This window comes from Panthera tigris, chromosome B2 (assembly GCF_018350195.1).
Source record: "Panthera tigris isolate Pti1 chromosome B2, P.tigris_Pti1_mat1.1, whole genome shotgun sequence".
In the NCBI taxonomy this organism is placed as follows: Eukaryota; Metazoa; Chordata; class Mammalia; order Carnivora; family Felidae; genus Panthera; species Panthera tigris.
Genome location: NC_056664.1, coordinates 63,389,989 through 63,415,601, shown reverse-complemented (window position 1 = coordinate 63,415,601; position 25,613 = coordinate 63,389,989). Strand labels below are relative to the sequence as shown.

Sequence of the window (25,613 nt, the reverse complement as noted above, 5' to 3'; positions counted from 1 at the left end):
AGTAATTTTCTTTGCTATTTTTAGTACATATTCTGCTAAGGTACAATGAATGCTTTAAACGTGAAATCAACTAAGAAAATATTAAGAGTGAAGTTATGCTTCCTACCAAATTTTATATTGTGTAGAAAAGCTGGGAGAAATACCAGAAAGATGACAATCTGATGCTTATTCTGTAATCAAAGCTTATCCTCTTTGCTTCTTTTCAATTTTATTTAAATGTAAAATGAGGAGCTGTTCTACAAGTTAACAGGAAGAATGGTAGTTATAACACTTAGATTATTTATATTTTTCCTCTAAAAATACCAATAAAAAGGAACAGAACCAAGAGGGGGACGTGACTAAATATAATTAGTGGTATGCACTCATTTTCAATGAGTGATAAATCTAATCAACTTAGGAACTGCAAACATCAAAAAGTATTAACTAAAATAGTTAATTGTTAAAATAACATTATATCATTTGGACTGAGAAGAAGCTGATGAACCCTACTAAACTGAGTAGGATACACTGGATGAAGACATAAATTGTTTTCATTAATGACTCAGAAAAATTTGAGGTACCCAGAAGGTGATATAACCTTCAGCGTTACAATTCTTTAACAGATCATACCACCTCCCTTGTTTCACTAGCTTTAGGCACTATGTATCTTAATTATATATATCAATCTGAATAATCTGGGAACTTGGAAAATCTATTGTAGACATGTCCAGACCTTTTACTCCAGGGATTATAATTCCAACTGGAATAAGGTAGCAGAGTATTTTGAGAACTAGTGCCATGTTAGTAAACTTATATCCTCAATTTTTTCTGAATACTTTACTGCTCCACGAAATCTCAAGTCTGGAAACCACGGACTTAGCTGAGATAATCTGGGTCTGGTAGGTTTAGGAAGTTTCTACTAACCTTTTGTTCATTATCTAATATTGCCCTTATTTGCTAGATGCACTTATAAAATCTATGCTGTCTGGAAGTTAGTGGGGGAGAAATGAGGTACTGATGAAAGAAAGAGTTTTAACCCCAATTATTCCATACATCTGGCATATAAGTACCAATGGAAAATCTGTATCAAAAATGTCTAGCCCACAGAAAAGGACAATCATATGGAGAACTACATGTCTTCTGTCACAGAGTATATGGAGTTCATGTCTCCATTTTAGATAGTTAATCAAAGAAGTACTTTCTGTATTACAGAAACCAGAGAACATGAAATATATATGTTATCAGAGACATACATATATATGTTCTATACGTATATTTAGTAGCACATGCCATTGTGCTCTATTACTTACGCTTGTATTTGAGGTTTTGGTGAGTTGTCATACCAGGAAACTGATGAAGTCAAGTTGTAAGAAGTGCTGCTTGGCTGTTTTGTAATAGCATCAAATTTACTTTTAGAAGAATACTTAACACTACAAGGAGACTCTCGTGGTGCAGATGGGAAGGACAAACAACCAGAAGTACAGACAGCAGGCATATTTATACCATCTTTTAGATAATCACTGTTTAGTTTTTCAGATTTTATAAGTCTTTCTTCTTCTAGTGCATCTCTGTTTGTATAGTGAGCATTTACTTTTTCATCCAAAGCTGAATAATCTGTTTCTTCATAATACCCATTTTGAACCATTTGCTGATCCTGTTCTTCCTCCTCATCCTCTTTACCCTGTTCCTGATGGAGATTACTAATTTCTTTTTCAGAAGTTTTCTTCTGAGGGCTAACTGAGTTGCTATAGCTAACAGCACATGTGTCAGAAATATCCGTACTGCTGTGAGAGCCAAAATAATTTTCCACAAGCCCTTGTTTAACCATATCAGGACTGGCTGAAAAAGGATCACTTGTACCCAGGTGAGTTTCATTTTTAACTGTTTGGGCTTCTGAATTTATTTGTTTGAGATTTAAGGTATCCTCATTTTTTCTTTTTACAGTTTCATCTTTTCTAACTTCTGTATTAGTAGAAATGGAACCTGAAACGACACAAGGGGCACCTACACAAACCAGTGTTGAATTTAACGTAATTGGTGTCCCTGCAGAGTTATTAGATTTATCAGGACTCTGGGAGTCTTTACACATAGTGTCCAAGTTAGGTTTGGAGCTGCAACTACTTTTCACATCACAGGAAGTATCTTCATCTGAAAAAACAAATTGTAAAGGGTCTTTAGTGCTTGAATTTATGGAATGTATTGCTATAGTTTCATTGTCCAAATGCCCTGAAAATATGACACTCTGCTGTTGCAAAATAATACTGGACTTTTTACTATCGTCATATTTTGGCAAGTCAACTATTCCTACGTTTAATACACTTTTGCTATCACTTAGGTGGCATTCAGGCACAACAGGTTTCTTAGAATTTTCATCAGGTGACAGTTCATCATCAGAAGGTAGAGAGTTTATGGATGTCAAAGATGACTGTATTTCACTTAAAGCACTTGTACTCTCAGTACAATGACTTCCTAATGAAAATTTTACATTATAATCAGGTTTCATCAAAACTTGAGGAAATAATCTTTCGTTATTGTAAGGACCTTGCCCTTGCACAGTCTCAAATACGTCAGGATTTGGATGTGTTGCAAAAGAACTTGGTTCACTTTCAACACCTGAATCTGAAAATCTAGATGAGGCATATGTGGCATTAATATCTGGTAACTTAATTGTATCTCCACTTACTACAACATGGTATTCTTTTGTAGAAGAAGCAGGTTGGTTACTTCTTAACTTAGCTAATGATTCTCCAATAGAATGGCACTTTGCATCCTGCACAGCTTCCTTTTCAAGTGTTATTTCTATAGATTTAGATTTACCATTAGATTCTAAGGACTCAAAGTTGGGTAGGTGTAAATTATCCACAAATAGTTCATCTGGTCGAAGCTCTGTCCAAGGTCCTATTTTAACAGTTATTTTCTCTCCACTGAAAGGATCCTTATTACAGGGCTTCACTTCAATTGTTCTGACTCCTGCAGATGGGGCTGTTTGATGATCAGGGCAATCGTCAGATGAACTTCTAGATGTCACATTGTGTTCCACTTGTGTAATTTCACTATCGTCCTGGGAGATATCAAGTTTACCTGAAATGGACAAATTTGCACAAAGATTTAGGCTGCCAGAGCTCAAAGGATCAAACAGGTCTGGTTGCATATTTTCAATGTCTGGAGACTTTTGTTCAGTTCTCTCTGTATTAGTTGGCAAAAAGCTAGCTTCCTTTTGACTTGTCTGTCTGATGTAGGTCTTTAGGTCAAAATTATATCCACATATTGTGGGATCCAGACCTTCCTTCTGACTATGTGAAGGATTGCCTTCAAAGCATTTAAAGAGATCATTTGATGCTGTACTTTTCAAGCATTTGTAGCCTACCAAAACCACAGAATCCTTAGAGTTCTGTTTTATTAATTTTTTTGTGTTTTCAGGTTTCATTGTTTTCATGAGCTTAGTAACCTTAACCTTGGATTTATTCGATTCTTCGTTCTTTCCTTTTAGAGATTTTGTTAGCTGCTTTTCACCTTCTGTATACCAAAAACTGGAGGCACCAGCAGGTTTGACTTTCAACTCTGGGCTAGAAAGTCCAGCTATAGAGCTTTCTTCAGTCTCATATTTATCCATTCTATTGGACTCTGATCTCTGAAGATTCTGAATTCCCATCCAGGGTGCATCTAAGTCTTTTATCCAAAGAAAAAAAGATTCAGATTTAAAACAACATGTACGAACTCACATGATTTAAGACTATGTTTACTGACTATAACCTTCTAATATCCTCAAAGATAAATAAAACTAGAGGGGAAAAAGGGTCCCACACCAAGGAATGGTATTATATATCTTATGAAGAATATACTGAAAATGACACACACAACTTAGACAGTTTAGATTATACTTACCTTCAATAACTGAATCTAAATACCTATCTTCAAAGATTATAGGTAATGAATTGAGATCTCCATCTAGTTCACTACATTCAATAGGTAGAGGTGGAAGAGAACTGCAGAAGGAAGTATTTTTGATAGCGGTGCACATCTGTAGATGACTCTGAGCACTGAAAAATATTTCTTTAAGTCAGAGTGTAATTAAAAAATATTATACTCAATTCCACTTTATAGACACCACCCTTTCTCTCACCATTCTCATCTGCCCCTTTCCTAAAGATATAACCTCCTAATGAAAGAGTTCTGTAGTCAGAGATAGAAACTGGTACAGTGAACATTATGGTTTGTTGACAATTACGGACTTACAAAATTATGGTTTGTTGATAAACTATTTAATTTCTATTATATTCTTCTATATTTTTAAATGTCATTTCTTTTATCTATGCTTGATGTGCAAATTTACTGATTTGCTGAGAATAGCATACAGGAGAAATGTCAAAAGCTCAAATGCCTACTAATAACTTGGTGATACTATTGAAAAAAATGTATTCCATGGCTACTGCTATACTTAACATATGTTTGTGAATATAATTAACAACTATTAAAAACAAGGTGTATAACTTTTAATACAAAATGCTTTTTTAAAAACCTTTTCTTATGGAAAATTTCAAACATATCAAAGTAAATAGAATAGTATAATAAACCCTGTCACTCAACTTCAGCAATTAACATTTTGCTTTTCTTGTCTATATACCTGCACTCACTGCCCACCCCCATACTCCATTATTATAGTTTTTATGAGGTATAACTCACACGCTTTGAAATATACAAATCTTAGCTGTATGATTTTGACAAATGGATACACGATACAGAATATTTCCATCTACTCTGAGAGTTCTCTCATGTCTTTCTAGTCAAACACCTAGCCCAAGTCAACAAGACAACCACTGTTCTGACTTTTTTCACCTTAGTTTTTGCTTGTTCCATATTTACTCTTTATGTCTGACTTCTTCACTCAGCGTAATGTCCTCAAAATATTCTTTAAAGCCAAAGAAAATCAGATCTAAATATACTCAGTAGGAAAAATGAAAGGCATCTATTCTGGATATTTTAGCTGTAGATCATTTTCATAAAAAAAGGCAGTGTCAGATCACTTGTGAAAATCTGTAATTTATATATTACAGATGTTAAGAGATTCTTACCTGCAGATATAAAGATATAAGATGGAAAAATGGAAGGCTGGAGCCAGAGCTGTTTAGGACTACCAAGGTTATAATAGGTCTGATATGGGAGCGATGAGAATAGGGCGTATGCTTCTTTATGTAAGGTATGGGTCTTTGGTAAAGTTATTCATAGAATTAAACCAAATTTGTTTAAATAGGGAATTTCTGAACTTTAAATTCTCCTAATTTCTTCTATTGTAAATACCATATATTTGGTGTGAAAAACTTTGAGACAGAGATCTCAAGAGGAGGTATAATCCTTTAAACTATGGGTCTGTGCTACTCACTGAAGTTCCTGGTATGCAATGGCTGCTTCTCTTGGATGTTCAAAACAGAAGAATGCTTCAGAAAATCTGCGTACCTGAAAAAAATCCAAAAGGGTATATGAATAAAATGGCATGATTTACAAGGTCAATCAATGGTAGAAAAAGAAACTTCCCTCCATTAGGCCTTCTATAACCACCCCTATACAAGAATTAATTTCCCTCCTCAATGTTGCTAAAGTACTGTATTTTGGTACTGCATGAAATAAGAGAAACAATAAATGTAGAGTGAGAAGTTTAGGTTTACATTATGGATCCATGATCTATCCTCCTCGAAGACAAAGATTTAGTTTGTCTTATTCACCATTAGATCCCAGTACCAAGAACAGTGTCCAACACATGGAAAAAAAATCAAAGAATCAGCCAGCACTTACACCATGCTATATGCCAGTTATGCAAGTATATGCTGAACGATAGCCAGCTGAACTAACTGACCAACTTACTGGCATTGTGACTCCAGGACATTTCACCTTTGAGCCTCAGATGACTCATTTTCAAATTTCTCCTAATACCCTGTTCTACATTTTAGGTTATTGTGAAGAATAAACAAGGTAACATGTGACAGCAGTTTGTGGTCTGGTAAGTGTATATAAATAAAAGCTATTATAACTGCCATTATAACATTTATCATATTTTTCCTTAAAATACTTAGTATACATGAATTGTTTCTGCTACCAATGTGTAGTGTTCTTTAGAGTATGAACTATGTTTTGATCTTTTTTTTGTTTTGTTTTTTTTGTTTTTGTTTTGATGATCTTGGTTACCTCCAAACATTTATCTTGGTATGTTTTAGAAGTACTTGGTAAATGTTGGTCGAATCTAACTGAATACTTCCTTCATCATTGTTGTATTTAGACCCTTTCATTTCTAATTGTTCAAGAAAAGGCTCTATCAGCTATCAGAGGAATACGAAGCAATAGTAAAGAGATGGAAAAGATGTTTTGTTTGGAAGGTACAGGGAAGAGAGACAAATTACAATACATCCTGAGATTATATTATAGCTAAGATTCTTTTCTAAAAGGGAATATGATTTAAGGTTCTTTGGTTTTCAACATAAAGTAAAATGGAGATATATTTTACTTGTCATCAACACTTAGCCAGCTAAATTTCTGACTTACTAAACTTGCTTCCGTAAGTAGATGAGACTGGGTCTTTAGAGGAAGAAGTCAGGGAGGGAGTTAAGGAGAGATGGATGTGAGGCATCTGTAAGAAGAATGTGGTTTGTGTTTTTACTTTCAGATACTGTCCAATTGTCTCTTCTTTCTCTCCAACATTAAGGGAAAGATGAAGAAAGGGTTCAGCCTGCCTGTCTATCTATGAGAGATGTTTTCCCCTGAGGGTTGTAAAATGTGAAGAAATGCAGCCTGAAGCCATCTGGATTCCTGCAGTTGTTGCTGGGCCTACAAAACTGGCTAGTTGGTTTTCCTTCTCTCCTTATCTGCTCTGATCTGACAATAATAACTATCATTTCTTGATAGCATTCTACCTACCAGGCTCCATGCTAAGCATTTTATTTTCATTCTGTAGTGACCATAAATGAAGTGAGTATGTCTTCATTTAATAAGTGAGGAAACAGGGACAAAGAGGTGAATTACTTGGCCAAGATAACATAGCTACTCATTGATAAATATGGGATTCAAATAAAGATTTAAGAAATTCCAGATCTTTGCGTCAAACCACTTATCTCTTCCCTTCTACACAATGGCTCCCTATTAAGAGAAAGCCTTTCCTTCCTTCTATGTACCCACACAAAATTCTTTATCTAATTTTCCCCTGCCATAATTTTGTGCTATGGCAATGTGTAATAAATAACCCTATTCAATGTACTGTGTGGCTAGAACTAAGGTATGACTGCCACCTGATGGCAGCACTACTTAATTTGGTGCAAAAGACATACATAGAAAAATATTAAATTTACAAATTCAAACCTAGGATGAGTAATATATATTTACTACTTTGGTATATATGCTTGTAACACAAATTTTGTGTATGTACCCTAATTTTAAAAAATTCACTTAGTTGGCAATATCAACTATTTAAAATTTAGCAAACAGCTAGGATGTTAAAAAAAGCTTCTCAACATTCAAAATGGGTATTTATCAATGTTTTACAGAACTAAGTGTTAATGTATCTGTGTTCACTCTAACATACTGCTTAAATTGCTAAATAATATTTATTACAGCATAAATTTATAACATAAATTTATTATAGTATAATAATATATTACAAATAGCATTTGTATAAAATGACTAGCATATAAAATCATAGTATTTATTATAGTACTTATAATAAATAACATGTATTATTAACATAATTATAATACATTAATAATATATTTATGATAATAATTTTATACATGCCTATCCAGGTAATATTTGAATCCTGAATGCAGGATTTCAATATCAGATAGATCATATTACCTATGCTACCTTGAAGAAAACAGTCACCTCACACGTTTACTAAACAAAAATTCTTTCTTCTTTTTTTTTTTTTTTTTTAACATTTATTCACCTTTGAGAGACACATAGAGCACAAGTGGGGCAGGGGCAGAGAGAGAGGGAGACACAGAATCCGAAGCAGGCTCCAGGCTCTAAGCTGTCAGCACAGAGCCCAATGCGGGGCCCAAACCCATGAAACGTGAGATCATGACCTGAGCTGAAGTCAGATGCTCAACCAACTGAGCCACCCAGGTGCCCCAAATTCTTAAGACTGTACTCATAGTAGGATACTTTAAAGATCCCTTTATGCACAATGCTGATTCATGGTCACTACCAGATATAACTTAATTGGTTTATGTCCTTTTCTTTTTTTTTTTAATATTGATTTATTTTGAGAGAGAGAGCAGGGGAGAGGTAAAGGGGGGCAGGGAGAGAGAGAGGGAGAGAGAGAGAGAGAGAGAGAGAGAGAGAGAGAGAGAGAATGAATCCCAAGCAGGCTCTGTGCAGTCAGTGCAGAGCCTGATGCAGGGCTCGAACCCATGAACCATGATATCATGACCTGAACTGAAACCAAGAATCAGTCACTTAACTGGCTGAGCCACCCAGGCGCCCCAACTTATTTACTTTTCAATCCACAGCATATGAAAAAAGCAAATGAGACAAAGGAAAAAGGAGAACAGAATATACATAAATGTACATAAGTATACTAGGCAGTTATGAGAGCTTGATACTGAAACAAAAAGGCCCTGCTTTAAAAGCATAAAACATAAACCTACAACATTCCCATAAAAAGCAGACAAAATAAATTAAAATTAATATAATTTGGAACCCTTTAATGGAGGATCTAACATCCAAACATTTTCATTGTATTCATTCATTCATTCATTCATTTTTAATGTTTATTTTTTGAAAGAGAGAGTGACAGGGGCGCCTGGGTGGCTCAGTCGGTTAAGCGTCCGACTTCAGCCAGGTCACGATCTCGCGGTCTGTGAGTTCGAGCCCCGCGTCGGGCTCTGGGCTGATGGCTCGGAGCCTGGAGCCTGTTTCCGATTCTGTGTCTCCCTCTCTCTCTGCCCCTCCCCCGTTCATGCTCTGTCTCTCTCTGTCCCAAAAATAAATAAATAAATAAAAAAAAAAAAAGAAAGAGAGAGTGACAGAGAGACATGGAGTGTGAGTGGGGGAGGGGCAGAAAGACAGGGAGACACAGAATCAGAAGCAGGCTCCAGCACAGAGCCCGATGTGGGGCTTGAACCCACAAACTGTGAGATCATGACCTGAGTTGAAGTCGGACACTTAACCGTGAGCCATCCAGGCACCTCTAGACATTTTTAATAGCATGAAACACCGGTGTATTAAACCCTTGAGCACACAATGTAAACCAAAATCTGAGCAAGATTTTTTAAAATAAAAATTTACCAGCTGATTTTAAATTTACATAAAAATGCAAGGGATCTGAAAGAGACAGAACAATCTGAAAGAGAAGAAAAACAAAATTGGACAATGTACAACTACAGGACAATCAAGTTAGGGTGGTATTCATATAATGATATATAAGAGATCAATGAAACAGAAAAGAAGGCCAAGAAATAGATTCAACTTATCAGTCAACTGAGTCTCAACAAAGATGCTAAGGCAATTCAATAAAAGAAAGTCTTTTCGGGGAACCTGGTGGCTCAGCTGGTTGAGTGACTGACTTCAGCTTAGGTCATGATCTTCTGGTTCCTGAGTTGGAGCCTCACATTGAGCTCGCTACTGTCAGCCTGTCAGTGCAGAGCTGGCCTCAGATCCTCTGTCTCCCTCTCTCTGCCCCTCCCCTGCTTGCGCTCTCCCCAAAACAAACAAACAAACAAACAAACAGACAGAAAGGCTTTTCAAATAATGGTGCTAGAATTGTAAATGGAATGTTTTCTTAATTTCTCTTTCTGCTATTTTGCTATTAGTGTATGGAGATGCAATAGATTTCTATATATTAATTTTTGTCTCCTGTGATTTTACTGAATTCATTTATTACTTATAATAGTTTTTTGGTAGAAAAACTCTTTAGAGTTTTCTTTAAAAAAAATTTTTTTTTTTTACATCTATTCACTTCTGAGAGACAGAGTGTGAGCGAGGGAGAGACAAAGAGAGGAAGACACAGAATCTGAAGCAGACTCTAGGCTCTGAGCTGTCAGCACAGAGCCCAACGCGGGGCTTGGACCCATAAACCATGAGATCATGACCTGAGCCAAAGTTGGACGCTCAACTGACTGAGCCGCTGAGGGGACCCTAGAGTTTTCTTTATATATTATTATGTCATTGGCAAATAGTGACAGATTTACTTCTTCACTACCACTTTGAATGCCTTTTATTTCCTTTTCTTGTCTTATAGTTATGGCCAGGACTTCCTGTATGATGTTTAATAAAAATGGGGAGAGTTGATATCCTTGTCTTGTTCCTGATCATAGAGGAAAAGCTTTGTCTTTCACTACTCAGCATGATATTAGCTGTGTTTTTTTTTTTTTTTTTTTAATATGTCACCTTTATTATGTTAAGGTATGTTCTCTCTAACCCACTTTGTTGAGAGTTTTTATCATGCATGGATGTTAAATTTTGTTAAATGCTTTTTCTATGTCTGTTAAGATTATTTGGTTTTTATCCTCTGTCTTGTTAAAGTGATATATCACACTGATTGACTTATGAATATTGAACCATTCTTACATCCCTGGAATAAATCCCAGGGACAGCAGTGACTGATACTGTTAGTGTATTGTTAAATTTGGTTTGCTAATATTTTGCTGAGGATTTTTGCAAGTATGTTCTTTAGGAATACTGGCCTTTAGTTTTCTTTCTTTATAGTGTCTTTGGTTTTGGTATCAGAGTAATACTGTCCTCACAGAAGGAGTCTGGAAGTTCTTCTATTTTCTGGAATAGTTGGAGAAAAATAGGTATTAACTCTGTGTTAGATTTGTGGTAGAATTCCTGTGAAGCCTGGACTTTTATTTGTTGGGAGTTTTTTTAATTACTGATTCAATTTCATTACTACTGATGGATCTGTTCAAATTTTCTATTTCTTCCTGATTCAGTTATGGAAAATTCTAAGAATTTACCCATTTCTTTTAGGTTGTCCAATTTGTTGGCATATAGTTTTTCATAGTTCTGTTATAATCCTTTGTATTTCTATGGTATCGGTTGTTATTTCTCCTCTTTCATTTCTGATTTTATTTACTTGAGTCCTTTTTTCTTTATGAGTCTAGCTAAAGGTTTATTAATTTTATTTTTTCAAAGAACCAGCTCTCGATTTCATTGGTCTTTTCTATTACTTTTTAGTCTCAATTTATTTTCACTCTATTATTTTGACTTCTACTATCTCTGGATTTCTTTTTCTAGTTCCTCTCGGTATAAGGTTAGAATGTACAATTGCGCCAAGAAGGATAAAATACCTAGGAATAAATTTAACCAAGAGATCAAAGACTTGTACTCTGAAAACTATAGTAACTGATGAAAGAAACTGAAGAAAATACAAACAAATGGAAAGCTATTCCATGCTCATGGATGGGAAGAATTAATATTGTTAAAATGTCCATACTACTGAGAGCAATTGATAGATTCAATGCAATTCCTATTAAAATAACAACAGTTTTTTCCACAGAACTAAAACAAACATCCTAAATTTGTATGGAACCACAACAGATCCCCAATAGCCAAAGTAATGTTGAAAAAGAACAAAACTGCGGATACCACGATCTCAGATTTCAAGATATGCTACAAACCTAGAGTAGTTGAAACTGTATGGCACTGGTATAAAAATAGACACACAGATCAACAAAATAGGATAGAGAGCCCAGAAATAAACCCAATCTTATACTTTCAATCTATGACAAAAGAGGCAAGAATATACAATGGGAAAAGACAGTCTCTTTAATAAATGGTGCTGGGAAAACTGGACAGCTACATGCAAGAAGATAAATTTGGGCCATGTGCTTACAACAAACACAAAGGTAAAATAAAGTCCTAAATGTGAGAACTGAAACCGTGAAACTCCTAAAAACACAGGCAGTAATTTCTTGGGACATTGGCCCTAGCAACACATTTATGGATATGTCTCCTTAAGGAAGGGAAACAAAAGCAAAATTAAACTTTTGGGACTACATCAAACTAAAAAACTTTTGCACAGTGAAGGAAACCATCAATGAAACAAAAAGGCAACCTATTAAATCGAAGAAGATATTTGCAAATAATATATCTAATAAAGGGTTAATATCCAAAAATACAAAGAACCTACACAATTTAAAACACACAAAAACCCAAATAATGCAATTAAAAATGTGCAGAGGACCTGAACAGACATTTTTCCAAAGAAAATATACAGATGGCCAAGAGACACATGAAAAGATACTCAACATCACTAATCATTAGGGAAATGCAAATGAAAACCACAATGAACTACTACCTCACACCAATCAAAATAGCTAGTATCTAAAAGCCAAGTATTGGAGAGGATATGAAGAAAAGATAACCCTTGTACACTGATGGTAGAAATTTAAGTTGGTACAACCACTGTGGAAATTAGTATAATCACTACTGGGTAGTGGAATTTACCCAAAGAAAACGAAAACAATAATTCAAAAATATATATTCACCCCTATGTTTATTGCAGCATTATTTCATTAGCCAAGATATGGAAGCAATTAAAGCATCCATCCACAGGTAAATGAGTAAAGATGTGGGATATATATATAATGAAATACTACTTAGCCATAAAAAGAATGAAACCTTGCCACTTGCAACAACATGGATGGACCTAGAGAGTATTATGCCATGAAGTAAGTCAGAGAAAGACAAATACCATATGATTTCACTTACTGTGGGATCTAAAAGACAAAACAAAAAAACATAAACAGACTCATCAATACAGAGAACTGGTAGTGGCCAGAGAGGATGGGGTTCAAGGGATGAACTAAATAGGTGAAGGGGATTAAGAGGCACAAACTTCCAGTTATAAAATAAATTAAGACATGGAGTTGAAAAGTATGTCATAGGGAATGTAGTCAATAATATTGCAGTAACAGTATATGGTGACAGATGGCGACTACACTTATCAATGTTGAGCAGTAAGTAATGTATAGAATTGTCAAGTCACTATGTTGTACACCTGAAACTAATATAACACTGTATGTCAACTACACCTCCATGATAAAATTTTTTTAAATGGTGCTGGAACAACTTAATAGACTAACTAAAAAAAAATGGATCTTGGGGCATCAATTGGTAGAGCATGCAACTCTCAGTCATGAGGTTCTGAGTTCAAGCCTCACATGGGGCATGGAGCCTACTTAAAAAAAAAAAAAAAAAAGAGAGAGAGAGAAAATGGATATTGACCTCTACCTTAAATCACGTTCAAAAGTTAATTCAAGACAGACAATGGACTTTAATGTAAAAGATGTATTTCTAATACACCTAGAGGCAAACAAAGGATAGTATTTTCATGACCTTGGGATAGGCAAAAATTTCTTAGGGCACAAAAATCACCAAAATCAAAAGAAAAAAAAAAAGAGAGAGACTGGGTTTAAACAAGTATTTTCATCTACATGCACTATCAACAAAATGAAAATACAAGCCCCAGACTAAAGAAAAAATTTTAATACATATATTTGACAATGTACTTATAACAAGAATATATAAATACTCCTAAATAGGTAAACAATAAAAAACAACCTAATTTAACACTATACAAAACTGAATTCAAAATAAAAAATCTCATTATTATTAGTCATCAGAGAAATGCAAAATAAAACCATACTGAAATACTACTTCACACCTATTGTTGTGGTAAAATCAAAGACTGAAAATACCAAATAATGCAAGGATATGAGCAACTGGAACTCTCATATATTGATGGTGGAGTTTAAAACTGTATGGCTGTTTTGGAAAAAAATGATTAGCAGTTTTCATAAAGTTAAAGATAAATCTACTCTAAGATCACACAATTCCATTCCTATATATTTATATAACTGAAATAAAAACCTAAGTTCACAAAAAGAATTGTTAGTTTCTTTATTCATAATAGCCAAAAAATGAAAACAAATAACAGGACAACAGATACTGAATACTGCTCAGCAACAAAAAACAAAAGAATGAACTACTGATATACACAAAGCATGAGTCAATCTAAAAATGGGTGAAGCAAGTCAGATGCAGAAAGAGTACATATTGTATTACTGAATCTGTATGTCTTTAAGTATAGATAAAATTAAACTGTGGTTATAGAAATCAGAAGAGGGATTGCTTATGGGATGTGGGAACAAAATGAAAAGCAGCACAAGGTAATTTCCTGAAGTAACAGAAATGTCCTATATATTGACTGGTGTGTTAGTGACATGGGGTGAACAGATTTGTCAAAACTCATTTGATCATACACTTGAAATTTGTGCATTTCACTGGTTTAAACTTGACTTCAATAAAATAAAAATAAACCCTCACTACTTGATGTAATACATATATTCTAACACTTGGTAGACTGTCACAATAAAATCCATGTTCTACTCTTCTCATATCCTCATCTATCTGTTGGATATGTCGTTTATACAATCTATTGTGTTTCACTGACACTGGGAGTTGGTCTACTGGCCTCTGTCACTTCAATCAATGGCAAACATGAGTTGCTGAGTTTCCTAGATCATATAACTCTTACCTCTCTAGAACCTTTAAGATCTCAAGAACACTGAGTTCAACTCAATCATAATCCTCACTGTTGTCCAAGTGTTTTGAGATATAGCCCCTTTTGGATCCATGTATAATAATGCCTTCATAGGAAATTTTATCCCAAGTCATTTGTGTAATACTAAATTTTTTTTCATTAGTTTCATAGTTTCATAAATTTGTGATCACTATAACAATATTTTGTGTTGGTTTTTAGAAAATCTTTACAAAATTCGTTTAAACTGATATTCAACACTTGCCAGTGTAAAGTTCAATCCCAGCAATCTTTGCTCCCTTTTTTACTGATCTTATCAGGTGTACATATCTTTGACTCCCTTTTTTACTGATCTTATCAGGTAACCTGTAAAATCATTTAAAACACGTCATGGCCTAAGGTGTTTTAAGCTAACATGCCTTCTCTAAACAGTCTCTAAATAGTGATAAGAACTTTAGTGATCTATTCCCTGAGCATTTTGTTTTGGAATGCTCTTTAACGTCATTTAAGAAACTCTATCTTTTACTTGCCACCATGTTTCATACAACCTTAATCTCTGACTTTATTTCCTTTTATATTGAAGACAATAAATTTTTTCTTACTTTATGTTCAAAATAAAGTTGAGAGAGCACTCAATAATATGTTTATAAGGGCTTAAATAGAAAGTAAATCTTTCTTTTTTTACAGGATACCTTTCTTTGGGAGAGGGGAACCTCACCTTACATTAAAAGCATATGTGACAATATTGATTAGAGATAATAAAATTTATTCCTTTTCATGTTTTTCTCCAGTTAAGTGGTTAAACAGAAGAGGCAGAGATTATATTTTATGCCTGGTTTTAAAAAATATGTTACCAATGATAATTCAAGAAGCTTGTATTAGTATTTATAAAATTTAGATCTCTTGAATGTAAAGTTTCTGTGCTAATAAGCCTCTATGAGGACTATATATATTATGTATATATACATACACACACAGACATATATTCATACATATATATACAGACATACATACATAGATATTAGGCATGAAAATCTAACTGTAACATAGATATATACATTAAGGAAATTTAAATTAAAAAACCCATTTTTCCCTTGCTATGTGGATTTTCTCCAACTGTATGTAATAAATGAATGATTCCAAGAAAATTTTATTGGTAGGACTCCTAACGATAACGCTTTCTTTCAATTAAAAAAAGGGTTAAATTATATTGTTTAAAAATTTTACTACGAAAATAACTGCTGAATATATTGGCCTTAATTTATAAGACCCTTTTATTAAAAAAATTAGTTTAGGACTTTTTTTCCTGTCCTGATGCCCTGTGTATAAAGAGACACTATCAAGAGAGTAAAAAAGGCAATCCATAAATAGAAGAAAATATTTGAAAATACTATGTCTGATAATGGTCTAGTTTCCAGAATATATAAAGAACTCCTGAAACTCAATTAACAAAAGGCAACCAATTAAAAAATGGGCAAAGGACTTTGAATACACATTTCTTTGAATACACATTTCTCAAATATACAAATGGCCAACAAGCACACAAAAAGATACTCAGTATCATTAGTCATTAGTGAAATGCCAATCAAAGCCACAATGAAATACCACTGTGCAACCCAGTAGGTTGGCCACAATAAAAATAACAAATCTTGCCCTACTCAAGATTTAAAAGAGCCGAGCCCCAGACATGGAAAGCAAAGGTAGCAGCACTATCAACAATAGCCCAATTATGAAAAGAGCCCAAATGTTTACTGAATGATGAATGGATAACGAAGATGTAGTATACATATACAATGGAATATTACTTGGAGAAATAATATTACTCTTTTCAAAAAGAAGGAAATCTTGCCATTTGCAACAATGTGGATGGAACTGGAAGGTATTAAGCTAAGTGAAATAAGTCAGTCAGAGAAAGATAAATATATGATTTCACTCATATGTGGAATTTAAGAAACAAAACAGATGAACATAGGGGAAGGGAAGGGAAAATAAGAGAAAAACAGAGAGGAAGGCAAACCATAAGAGACTCTTAAACACAGAAAACTGAGGGTTGCTGGAGGGGTGTTAGGTGGGGAGATGGGTTAGTTGGGGGATGGACATTAAGGAGGGCACTTGTTGGGATGAGCACCGGGTATTTTATGTAAGTGATGAATCACTAAATTCTACTCCTGAAACCATTATTACACTATCTATTAACTAACTTGGATTTAAATAAAATTTAAAAAAAAAGGGAATGTAGGACGGATATATGCTACAACATGAATGAATGAAGCGAAAGAAACCAAACACAAAAGTCATATATTGCACGATTACCTTTATATGAAACATCCAGAATGAATAAATCAGACTAGTGTTCGCTAGAGAACGGGGGGGAGGAGGAAATGGGGAGTGACTGTTTAATGGGTATGGGGTTTCCTTTTGGGGTGTTTAAACTGTATTGTAATCAGGCAGAGGTGATGGTTGTACAATATTGTGAATGTATTAAATGCTACTAAGTTGTACATGTGACATGGTTATGTAAATTTTATGTAAAAAAAGAAAACTAAACTAATCTAAACCCATCTCTTCAAAAATTCAGTCTCAGACAAGAGTTACCTATAGCCATTATATTACATATAACCTATGCTTTTGACTATTCTCTTTTTGTGGTGCTGTCAATAAATGATGCTTTGATTTTCTAGCTATTATATCATCTGTGGTATGTTTAGTGTTCCACAGGATTTTGTATAATCCCAGGGAATAAATGCAAATGGCACTTTCTCTTTACATCAACTGGGAAAAAAATACAAAATCATATTTTGCATTAGAAAGTGATCACTGAAAATTATGTTTGAGACTGTGTTTCTTTTTATTTTTAAAATATGAATAGCATAGCACACCAGCATCAGAATGAATGGTATTCCAAAGTTACAAGTCTGGACTATTTTGTTTGAAGTCTTAATTTACCTCATTTTTGATATTTTAAAAACGCATGGGAAACAGATGAAACATAAAAATATCAGATCTGCATCTACTGCAAGGGTTTGCATCTCCTCTCTATCATGTACAAGCTGTGTGACTATGGCCAAGTTATTTCATTTTTCTAAATTCTTTTGTAAAATGAGTATCATAAAGTATTTACTTTACGGCATTTTGATTAAATTAGTTAACATTTGTAAGCCAACTCATGCCTGGAAGATAATAATTGTTGTACATACTTTGTTAAGTAAAAATACATGAATAAATTATTATGCTCCTGAACATTCTACGGAGAAAAAAAAAAAAAACAACAACCCAAACTTTACATTTCTAAGAGCACAACAATGTATTCTATCTAACCAGAAAGAAAAAATAGCTCTTTCTCTCTCCAATTTTAAGATGAATCCTTTGGCTTCTAGTCATTGGTTATGGGAGAACCACTAAATATGCAACTACAAGGTAGAAGAGATGTTACTCAAAGAAAATAGGGTTATGGGAGCAAAGGTGGGCACAACTCTGAATAAAACATAGATGCCAAACAGGGCACAGAAATTTGCATATGAGGATGTCCAATGAAGATTTCTTTAAAAAATATTAAAGACTACTTTTTTAGAGCAGTTTTAGGTTCACACTAAAATTGACAGGAGGGGAGCCTGGGTGGCTCAAGTTGGTTAAGTGTCCAACTCTTGATTTCAGCTCAAGTCATGACCTCATGGTTCCTGAGATCAAGCCCTGCTTTGGGCTCTACAGTGGAGAGCCCAAAGTGGAGCCTGCTTGGGCTTCTCTCTCTCCCTCTCTCTCTCTGATCCTCCCCTGTTCACGCTTGCTCACATGTGTATGCACGCTCTCTCCCTCTCTCCCAAAATAAATCAACTTTAACAAATTCAGAGGAATATACAGAGATCAATGAAAATTCTTAAAACTTCCCTAATTCTGACAATTGTATACTTTGAAATACTATTTTACGAAGGCTTATAAAGCAAATTATTTTCATTTTACAGTCTTAGGAAAGGCTCGTTAAATGAAGAGTTTAAATGAGTAATAGCAAAGAATATTAAGTAATCAAACAGCAAAAACATTACATCAACTTGGATTTCTTTGCTTTAGGTTAGGATCATAAATATCAGTGCATATTGAGTAAAGCCATGTTTACCACATGTTCTGCTTCCACACAAGATTACTAAGCTCAAAATTATTTTCTTCTTGACCAAGGAATTCTTTCCCATTTTCTGCACCTCCATAAGACATACTTCATTAATCCAAAAATATATAAAACAAGGTTAAATCCGCTTTGGTATCCTATTTGATAGGGTTGCACCAGACATACTTAAATTGAAAAATTATTTGTTGCTTACCTAAAATTCAGATGTAACTAGGCATCCTATATTTTTATTTGCTATATCTGGCAATTCTACAAAACAGGACATTGAAATACAAATAATTTTTTTTAGTGTAAGTATTTCCCAAATACTGCATACTAAAAGTTATACTAAAAGTTATTCATTGCTTACCTAAATTAAAATTTAATCAGGTACTCTGTATTTTATCTGTCAACTCAAGGTATTTATTTAGTAGGACAGAAGTAAAGATTTATTCAAGTTGTCCCTGAAAGAATGCCAGATCAACTGTTATTCTGTCTTACTTCAGCAGCCCTAACAAGAGCTTGTTCAAGGCAGAATACAAGTCTGCAATGCTAGGACAAAGTACAAAGCACACAACATGGCTCTCCAAACCTGTAAATGGCATATGTTGATCTCAACACTGGACTTAACAATTCTAGGCACAAGCTACAATACACATTAAATATGGCATCTCTGATGGTATAATGGGAAGCACTGTAACACAAGAGGCATCTTTGGAAGCACTAGCAATAAAGATCAGTGAAACTGTTGAGGAAATAAACTGGTGAAAATAAGTTCTCCATAAACACTGTTGAAAGACAATTCTTCAGGGTCTCACATTTCTAAGTCTTGTGAGCAGAAACATTGACTGTCCTTGTTACAGACTATCTTTTCAAGGATGTTTGTATTGAGAATAGCCTAGGAAGACAGAGATATGTCTTCCTCAGGAGCAAAGAGCAGATTTGCTCACAGCCTTGGTAGATAAAGATTCCCTTTGGAGTAAATAGCATGCATGCCCATGTCCATTACAAAATGGGACATGTACTGCAAATGTGGGACCCCTATGCATCAATAAATGTATGCTAGGTTACAGGTTACCTTATGTGCTTGTAAGTCCTTTACAGATCTCAGATTCTTTATAGTTCTTGACACATAGAAACTTCATTATAATTTATTGATTTTCAATTTATTTTTTTGCTTTTTGTAAGTTATCTTCCTTGATAATTCCATTTCTCAGTTTAAAATGACAAAGACATCTTTCACTTGATATTAAATACCTTTAACCTTTTTTCTCAGCTATACTGACTCAGGCATATCTGACATACCACATGCAACATACATGTTTAAGGAGTACAAGGTATTGATTTGATGCACTTATATACTGCAAGATGATTACCACCTTAAGCATTAGCTAACACATCCATCATGTCACATAATTACCATTTCTTTTTTGTGGTAAGAACATTTAGGATCCATTCTCTTCCCAACTTTCAGGTATACAGTACAGTACTGTTAACTAAAACACCATGATATAAATTAGATCCCCAGAAATTATTTATCTTATAACTGGAAGTCTGTACCCTTTGAACAGCAGCTCCCTATTTCACACCACCCTTCCACCGCTGGTAATCACCATTCTATTATGTTTCTATCAGTTCAGCTTTTTTAGAACCTACATGTAAGTGATATCATACAGTACTTGGTTTTCCCTGACTTGTTTCTCTTAGTGTAATGCCCTCAAGGTCCATCTGTGTTGTTGCAAATGGAAGGATGTCCTTTCTAATAATTGAATAATATTCCATTGTATATACAGGTTTCTCCCACTATCTAAAAACAGAGGATTCCAGTGAAAACTTTGAGTTTTTTAAAAATTTTTTTTAACATTTGAGAGACAGACAGAGAGAGAGAGAGAGAGAGAGAGAGAGAAAGAGAGAGAGAGAGAGAGAGAGAGAGAGAGAGAACAATAACATATGGGGGAGGGGCAGAGAAAGAGGGAGACACAGAATCTGAAGCAGGTTCCAGGCTCTGAGCTGTCAGCACAGAGCCCGATGTGGGGTTGGAACTCTCACAAACCGTAAGATCATGACCTGAGGTGAAGTCAGATGCTCAACCGACTGAGCCACCCAGGCACCCCCCGACTATGAAACCTTTCTTAAGCTGAATTGGCATAAAGTAAGAAAGCAATGACAATTTCAAAAATGGTCATAAAACCATTTCATAAAACCAACAATCTTCTTGGTATTTCTTCTGGTTAGCAAAAACAGGTAACTAGTGGAGGTCTTTCACAAAAGCAAAGTGATAGTATGGGAAACCTAAATATACCACATCTTCTTTATCCAGTCATCCATTAACGGACACTTAGGTTATTTCCATGTCTTGGCTATTATGAATAATGCTGCAATAAACATGGGAGTGCAGGTATCTCTTCGAGATCCTGCTTTCTTTTCCGTTGGATATGTACCTGGAAGTGATATTGCTAGTCCATATGGTAGTTCTATTTTTAAGACTTTAAGAAACTTCCACGCTGTTTTGCCATAGTGTCTGCACCAATTTACATACACACCAACAGTGCACAAGGGTTCCCTTTTTATCAGATCCTTGCTAGCACTTGTTATCTCTTGGCTTTTTATAAAAGCCATTCTAACAAGTATGAGGTGATGACTCATTGTGATTTTGATTTGCACTTTCCTAATGATCAGTGACACTGAGCATCTTTTCATGTACCCATTGATTATTTGCATGTCTGTATAAATGGCTCTTCAGTGTCTCTGTGCATTTTTTAATCAGTTTTTTTTTTAATTGAGTTGCAGGAGTTCTTCATATATTTTAAATATTAAGCTCATCATATACATGACTTGCAAATATTTTCTCGATTCACTAAGTTGCCTTTTCATTTTGTTGACGGTTTCCATTGCTGTGTAGAAGCTTCTTAGTTTGATGTAGTCCCACTTATTTACCTATGCCTTTGCTTTTGGTGTCAAATCCAAAATATCACTGCCAAAACCAATGTCAGGGAGCTTTTTCCCTGTTTTCCTCTAGGGGTTTTATAGTCTCAGGTGTTAGGTTGAAGTCTTTAGTCCATTTTGAGCTAATTTTTGTGAACGGTTTTAGGTAGGGGTCCAATTTCATTCTTCTACATGTGGTTACTCGGTTTTCCCAGCACCTCTTATTGAAGACACCATTCCCCATTGAGTATAGTTGGCGCTTTTGTCAAATATAAGTTGGCCATATATGCAAAGGTTTGTTTCTAGGCTCTTGATTTGGTTCCTTTTGTCTATTTGCCTATTTTTATGCCAGTACTATGCTGTTTTGATTATTACAGCTTTGTAATATAGTCTGAAATCAGGAAATGTGAAGCCTTCAGCTTTGCTCTTCTTTCACAGTCTTGCTTTGGTTATTTAGGGTCTTTTGTGGTTCCATATAAATTTTAGAACTGTGATTTTCTATTTCCGTGAAAAATACTCTTGGAATTTCGATAAGGATTGAACTGAAACTATAGATGGATATTTAACCATATTAATTCTGATCAATGAACATGGAATATCTTTCCATTTGTGTTTCTGTCATTTTCTTTCATCAAAGTCTTGTAGTTTTCAGTAACAGATCTTATAGCTTCTGGTTAAATTTATTCCTAAGTATTTTCTTATTTTTGATGCTATTGTGAATGGGACTCTTCTCTTTATTTCTTTTTCAAGTATTTCACTGTTAGTGTACAGAATGCAACTAAGTTTTATATATTGATTTTGTATCCCAAAACTTTACTGAATTTGTTGATTAATACCAACAGTTTTTTGATGAAGTCATAAGCATTTTTTAATATATAAAATCATATCATCTGTAACCAGAGGCAATTTTACTTCCTTTTTTAAAAATGTTTATTTTGAGAGAGAGCGTAAGTGAGTGGGGGAGGGGCAGAAAGAGAGAGAGAAGGAGAGAGGGACTCCCAAGCAGGCTCCACATTGATGTCAGTGCAAAGCCAGATGTGGAGCTCAATCTCACAAACCACGAGATCATGACCTGAGCTAAAATCAAGAGTCAGAAACTGAAATGACAAAGCCACTGAAGCACCCCTACTTCTTCCATTCTGATTTGGATGTCTTTTATTGCTTTTTATTGTCTAATTGCTTAATGAGGACTTCCAGTACTTTGTTGAATAGCAGTGATGAAAATGGGCACCCTTGTCCTGTTCATGATAGTAAAGGAAAAGGTTTCAACTTTTTACCCTTGGGTATGATGTTAGCTGTGGGCTTGTCATATTACTATTATGTACATTCCTTCTATATCCAGTTGAGAGTTTTTATCATAAAAGAATATTGTATTTTGCCAAATACTTTTTCTGCATCTATTGAGAGGATCATGTAATTTTAATCTTTCATTCTATTAATGTGGTATATCACATTTATTTACTTGTGTGTACTGAAGCATCCTTGCATCCCAGGGATAAATCCCATGTGATCATGGTGTATGATCCTTTTAATCTGTTCAGTTCAGTTTGCTAATATTATGTTAAGAATTTTTGCATCTACATTCATCAAGGATATTGGATTGTTGTTTACTTCTCTTATATTCTCTTTATCTGGCTTTAGTATTAGGCTAATGTTGGCATTGTAAAAAAGTTTGGAAGTGTTCTTTTTTGATTTTTTTGGGAAGAATGTGAGAAAGATTAGCTTTAATCCTTTACATATTTGGTAGAATTCACTAGTGAAGCCATCTTTTCCTAGACTTCTCTTTGATGAGTAATTGTTGGTTAACGATTCAATCTCTTTACTCATCCAATTTGTTGGTTTATAATTGTTCATAATCCTTTGTATTTCTGTGGTTATCAGTTGCACTCTATCTTCTTTCATTTTATATTATAAATTATTTTCTCAGTCTAGCTAAAAGTGTTGAGCTTATCTTTTCCAAACAAACAAACAAACAAACAAACAGACCTTGTTCTTAGTTTTGTTGATTTTTCCTATTGTTTTTTGGTCTTATTTCTGTTATAATCTTTGTTAATTCCTTCCTTCTGCTAACTTTGGGCTTAAGTTTGTTCTTTTTCTAGTTCCCTGATATGTAAATTTAGGTTATTTATTTGAGATTTTTGGCCCATTGGTTATTTAGGAGTGTTTTACATCCACATATTTGTGATTTTTCCAGATTTCCTTCTGTTAATTGATTTCTAGTTTCACACTGTTGTGATTTAAAGATACTTGGTATGACTTCAATCTTTTAAAATCTGCTAAGAATCTTCCATGTACACCTGAGACAAAAGTGTATTCTGCTGCTGTTGGATCAAGTATTTTATCTATATTTGTTAGGTACATTTGGTCTGAAGTATGGTTCAAGCCCAATGTTTCCTCATTGATTTTCTATCTGGATGATCTATCCATTGTTGAAAGTGGGGTAATGAAGTCCCCTACTATTACTGTATTGCTTTCTATTTCTCCCTTCAGATCTGTTAGTATCTGCTTAGTATATTTAGGTGCTCCAATGCTGGGTGCATATATACTTAAATGGTTAGATCTTCTTGAAGAACTGACCTCTTTATCATTATATAATGACCTTCTTTATCTCATTTTCATTGTTTTTTAAAAAAAATTATTAACGTTGATTCACTTTTTGAGAGACAGAGACAGAGACAAGTGTGAGCAGGGCAGCGGCAGAGAAAGAGGGAGACACAGAATCTGAAGCAGGCTCCAGGCTCTGAGCTGTCAGCACAGAGCCCGACGCGGAGCTCCAACCCACAAACCGGGAGATCATGACCTGAGCCAAAGCTGGATGCTCAATCGACTGAGCCACCTAGTTGCCCGTCTCTTATTATCATTTTGACTTAAAGTCTATTTTGTGTGATATAAGTACAACTAACCTTAAAAAAACAAGTATAGCTATCCTTATTCTTCTTAGGTTTCTGCTTGCATTGAATGTCTTTCTCCATTGCTTCACTTTGAGCCCATGTGTGTCCTTAAAGCTGAAGTGAGTCTCTTGTAGGCAGCATATAGTTGGTTCTCTTTTTGTCTACTCAGCCACTCTATGACTTTTGGTTGGAGAATTCAATCCATTTACATTTAGAGTACTGATATGTAAGGATTAATTAATGCCATTTCATTAGTTGTTTTCTGGCTGTTTTGTAGCTTTCTTCTTCCAGTCTTTGTTTTTCCTAACAAATCCACTGATTGTAGATTACAATCTTCTCTTTTCTTGCAACTTTCAATATTATCTCTTTGATTTTGATTTTTGACAGTTTTATTATAGTGTGTTGGAGGGGATCTCCCTAGATTTAGTTGGTTTGGTGGTGACCTATGAGCTTTATGTACTTGGATATCCAAATGTCTTCCCATGTTTGGGACACTCTCAGTAATTATTTCTTCAAATAGGCTTTCTGTTCCCTTCTCCCTCTCTTTTTCTTCTGGAGCTTGAATAATTACAAATTATTACTTTTGCTGGTATCTCATAGATCAGGAAGCCTTTCTTCACTCTTTTTCATTCTTTTTTTCTTTGCTCTCCTCTGACTGGAATTTCAAGTTCCTATCTTTTATCACAGACTCTTTTTTTCTGTTTGGTTCATTCTGTCGTGAATGCTCTCTACTGCATTTATCATTTCATTCACCAAATTCTTCAGCTCCAGAATTTGCTTTTGATTTTTTTTTTTTTTAATGATTTCTATCTCTTTGTTAATCTTCTCATTTTGTGCACGGCTTTCTTAATCTTGTTGAATTATCTTTCTGTGTTTTCTTGTAGCTGAGTTTCCTTAAAATGGCTACTTTGAATTCTTTATTGGGTAAATTTCTGATCTCCCTGTTTTTGGTTTCGGTTACTGGAGGATTATGATCCTTTGGTGATGTCATTTTCCCCTGATGTTTCATGTTCCTTGGAGTTTTGCATTTCTACCTTAACATTTGAAGTAGCAGTCACCTCCTCCAGTATTTACTGTCTTCGGGGCAGAAATATTTCCTCAGTCTTGACAGGGATTCTGAGGTTTTCTCAGACTTTCTATGGATATACCTGCTCTATATTTCTTGCTCCCTCTTTGGCAAACTTTTTAATAT

The 25,613-nt window shown here is 34.6% G+C and overlaps 1 protein-coding gene across 7 annotated transcripts in view; it reads right to left on the bottom strand.

Annotated features, from left to right (window-relative positions):
• FAM135A (family with sequence similarity 135 member A) overlaps positions 1–25,613 on the bottom strand; it is a 120,273-nt gene that overhangs the window by 19,868 nt on the left and 74,792 nt on the right. For 4 of the 7 annotated variants that reach the window (XM_042986633.1, XM_042986634.1, XM_042986635.1 and 1 more), the window contains 3 exons: positions 5,360–5,433; positions 3,865–4,019; positions 1,290–3,648 (listed from right to left, as the gene is read on the bottom strand). In XM_042986633.1, the coding sequence (XP_042842567.1) occupies positions 1,290–3,648; positions 3,865–4,019; positions 5,360–5,433 (2,588 nt within the window). The remainder of the gene's footprint in view (positions 1–1,289; positions 3,649–3,864; positions 4,020–5,359; positions 5,434–25,613) is intronic. The other 3 variants (XM_042986637.1, XM_042986639.1, XM_042986636.1) reach the window with 3 other exon arrangements.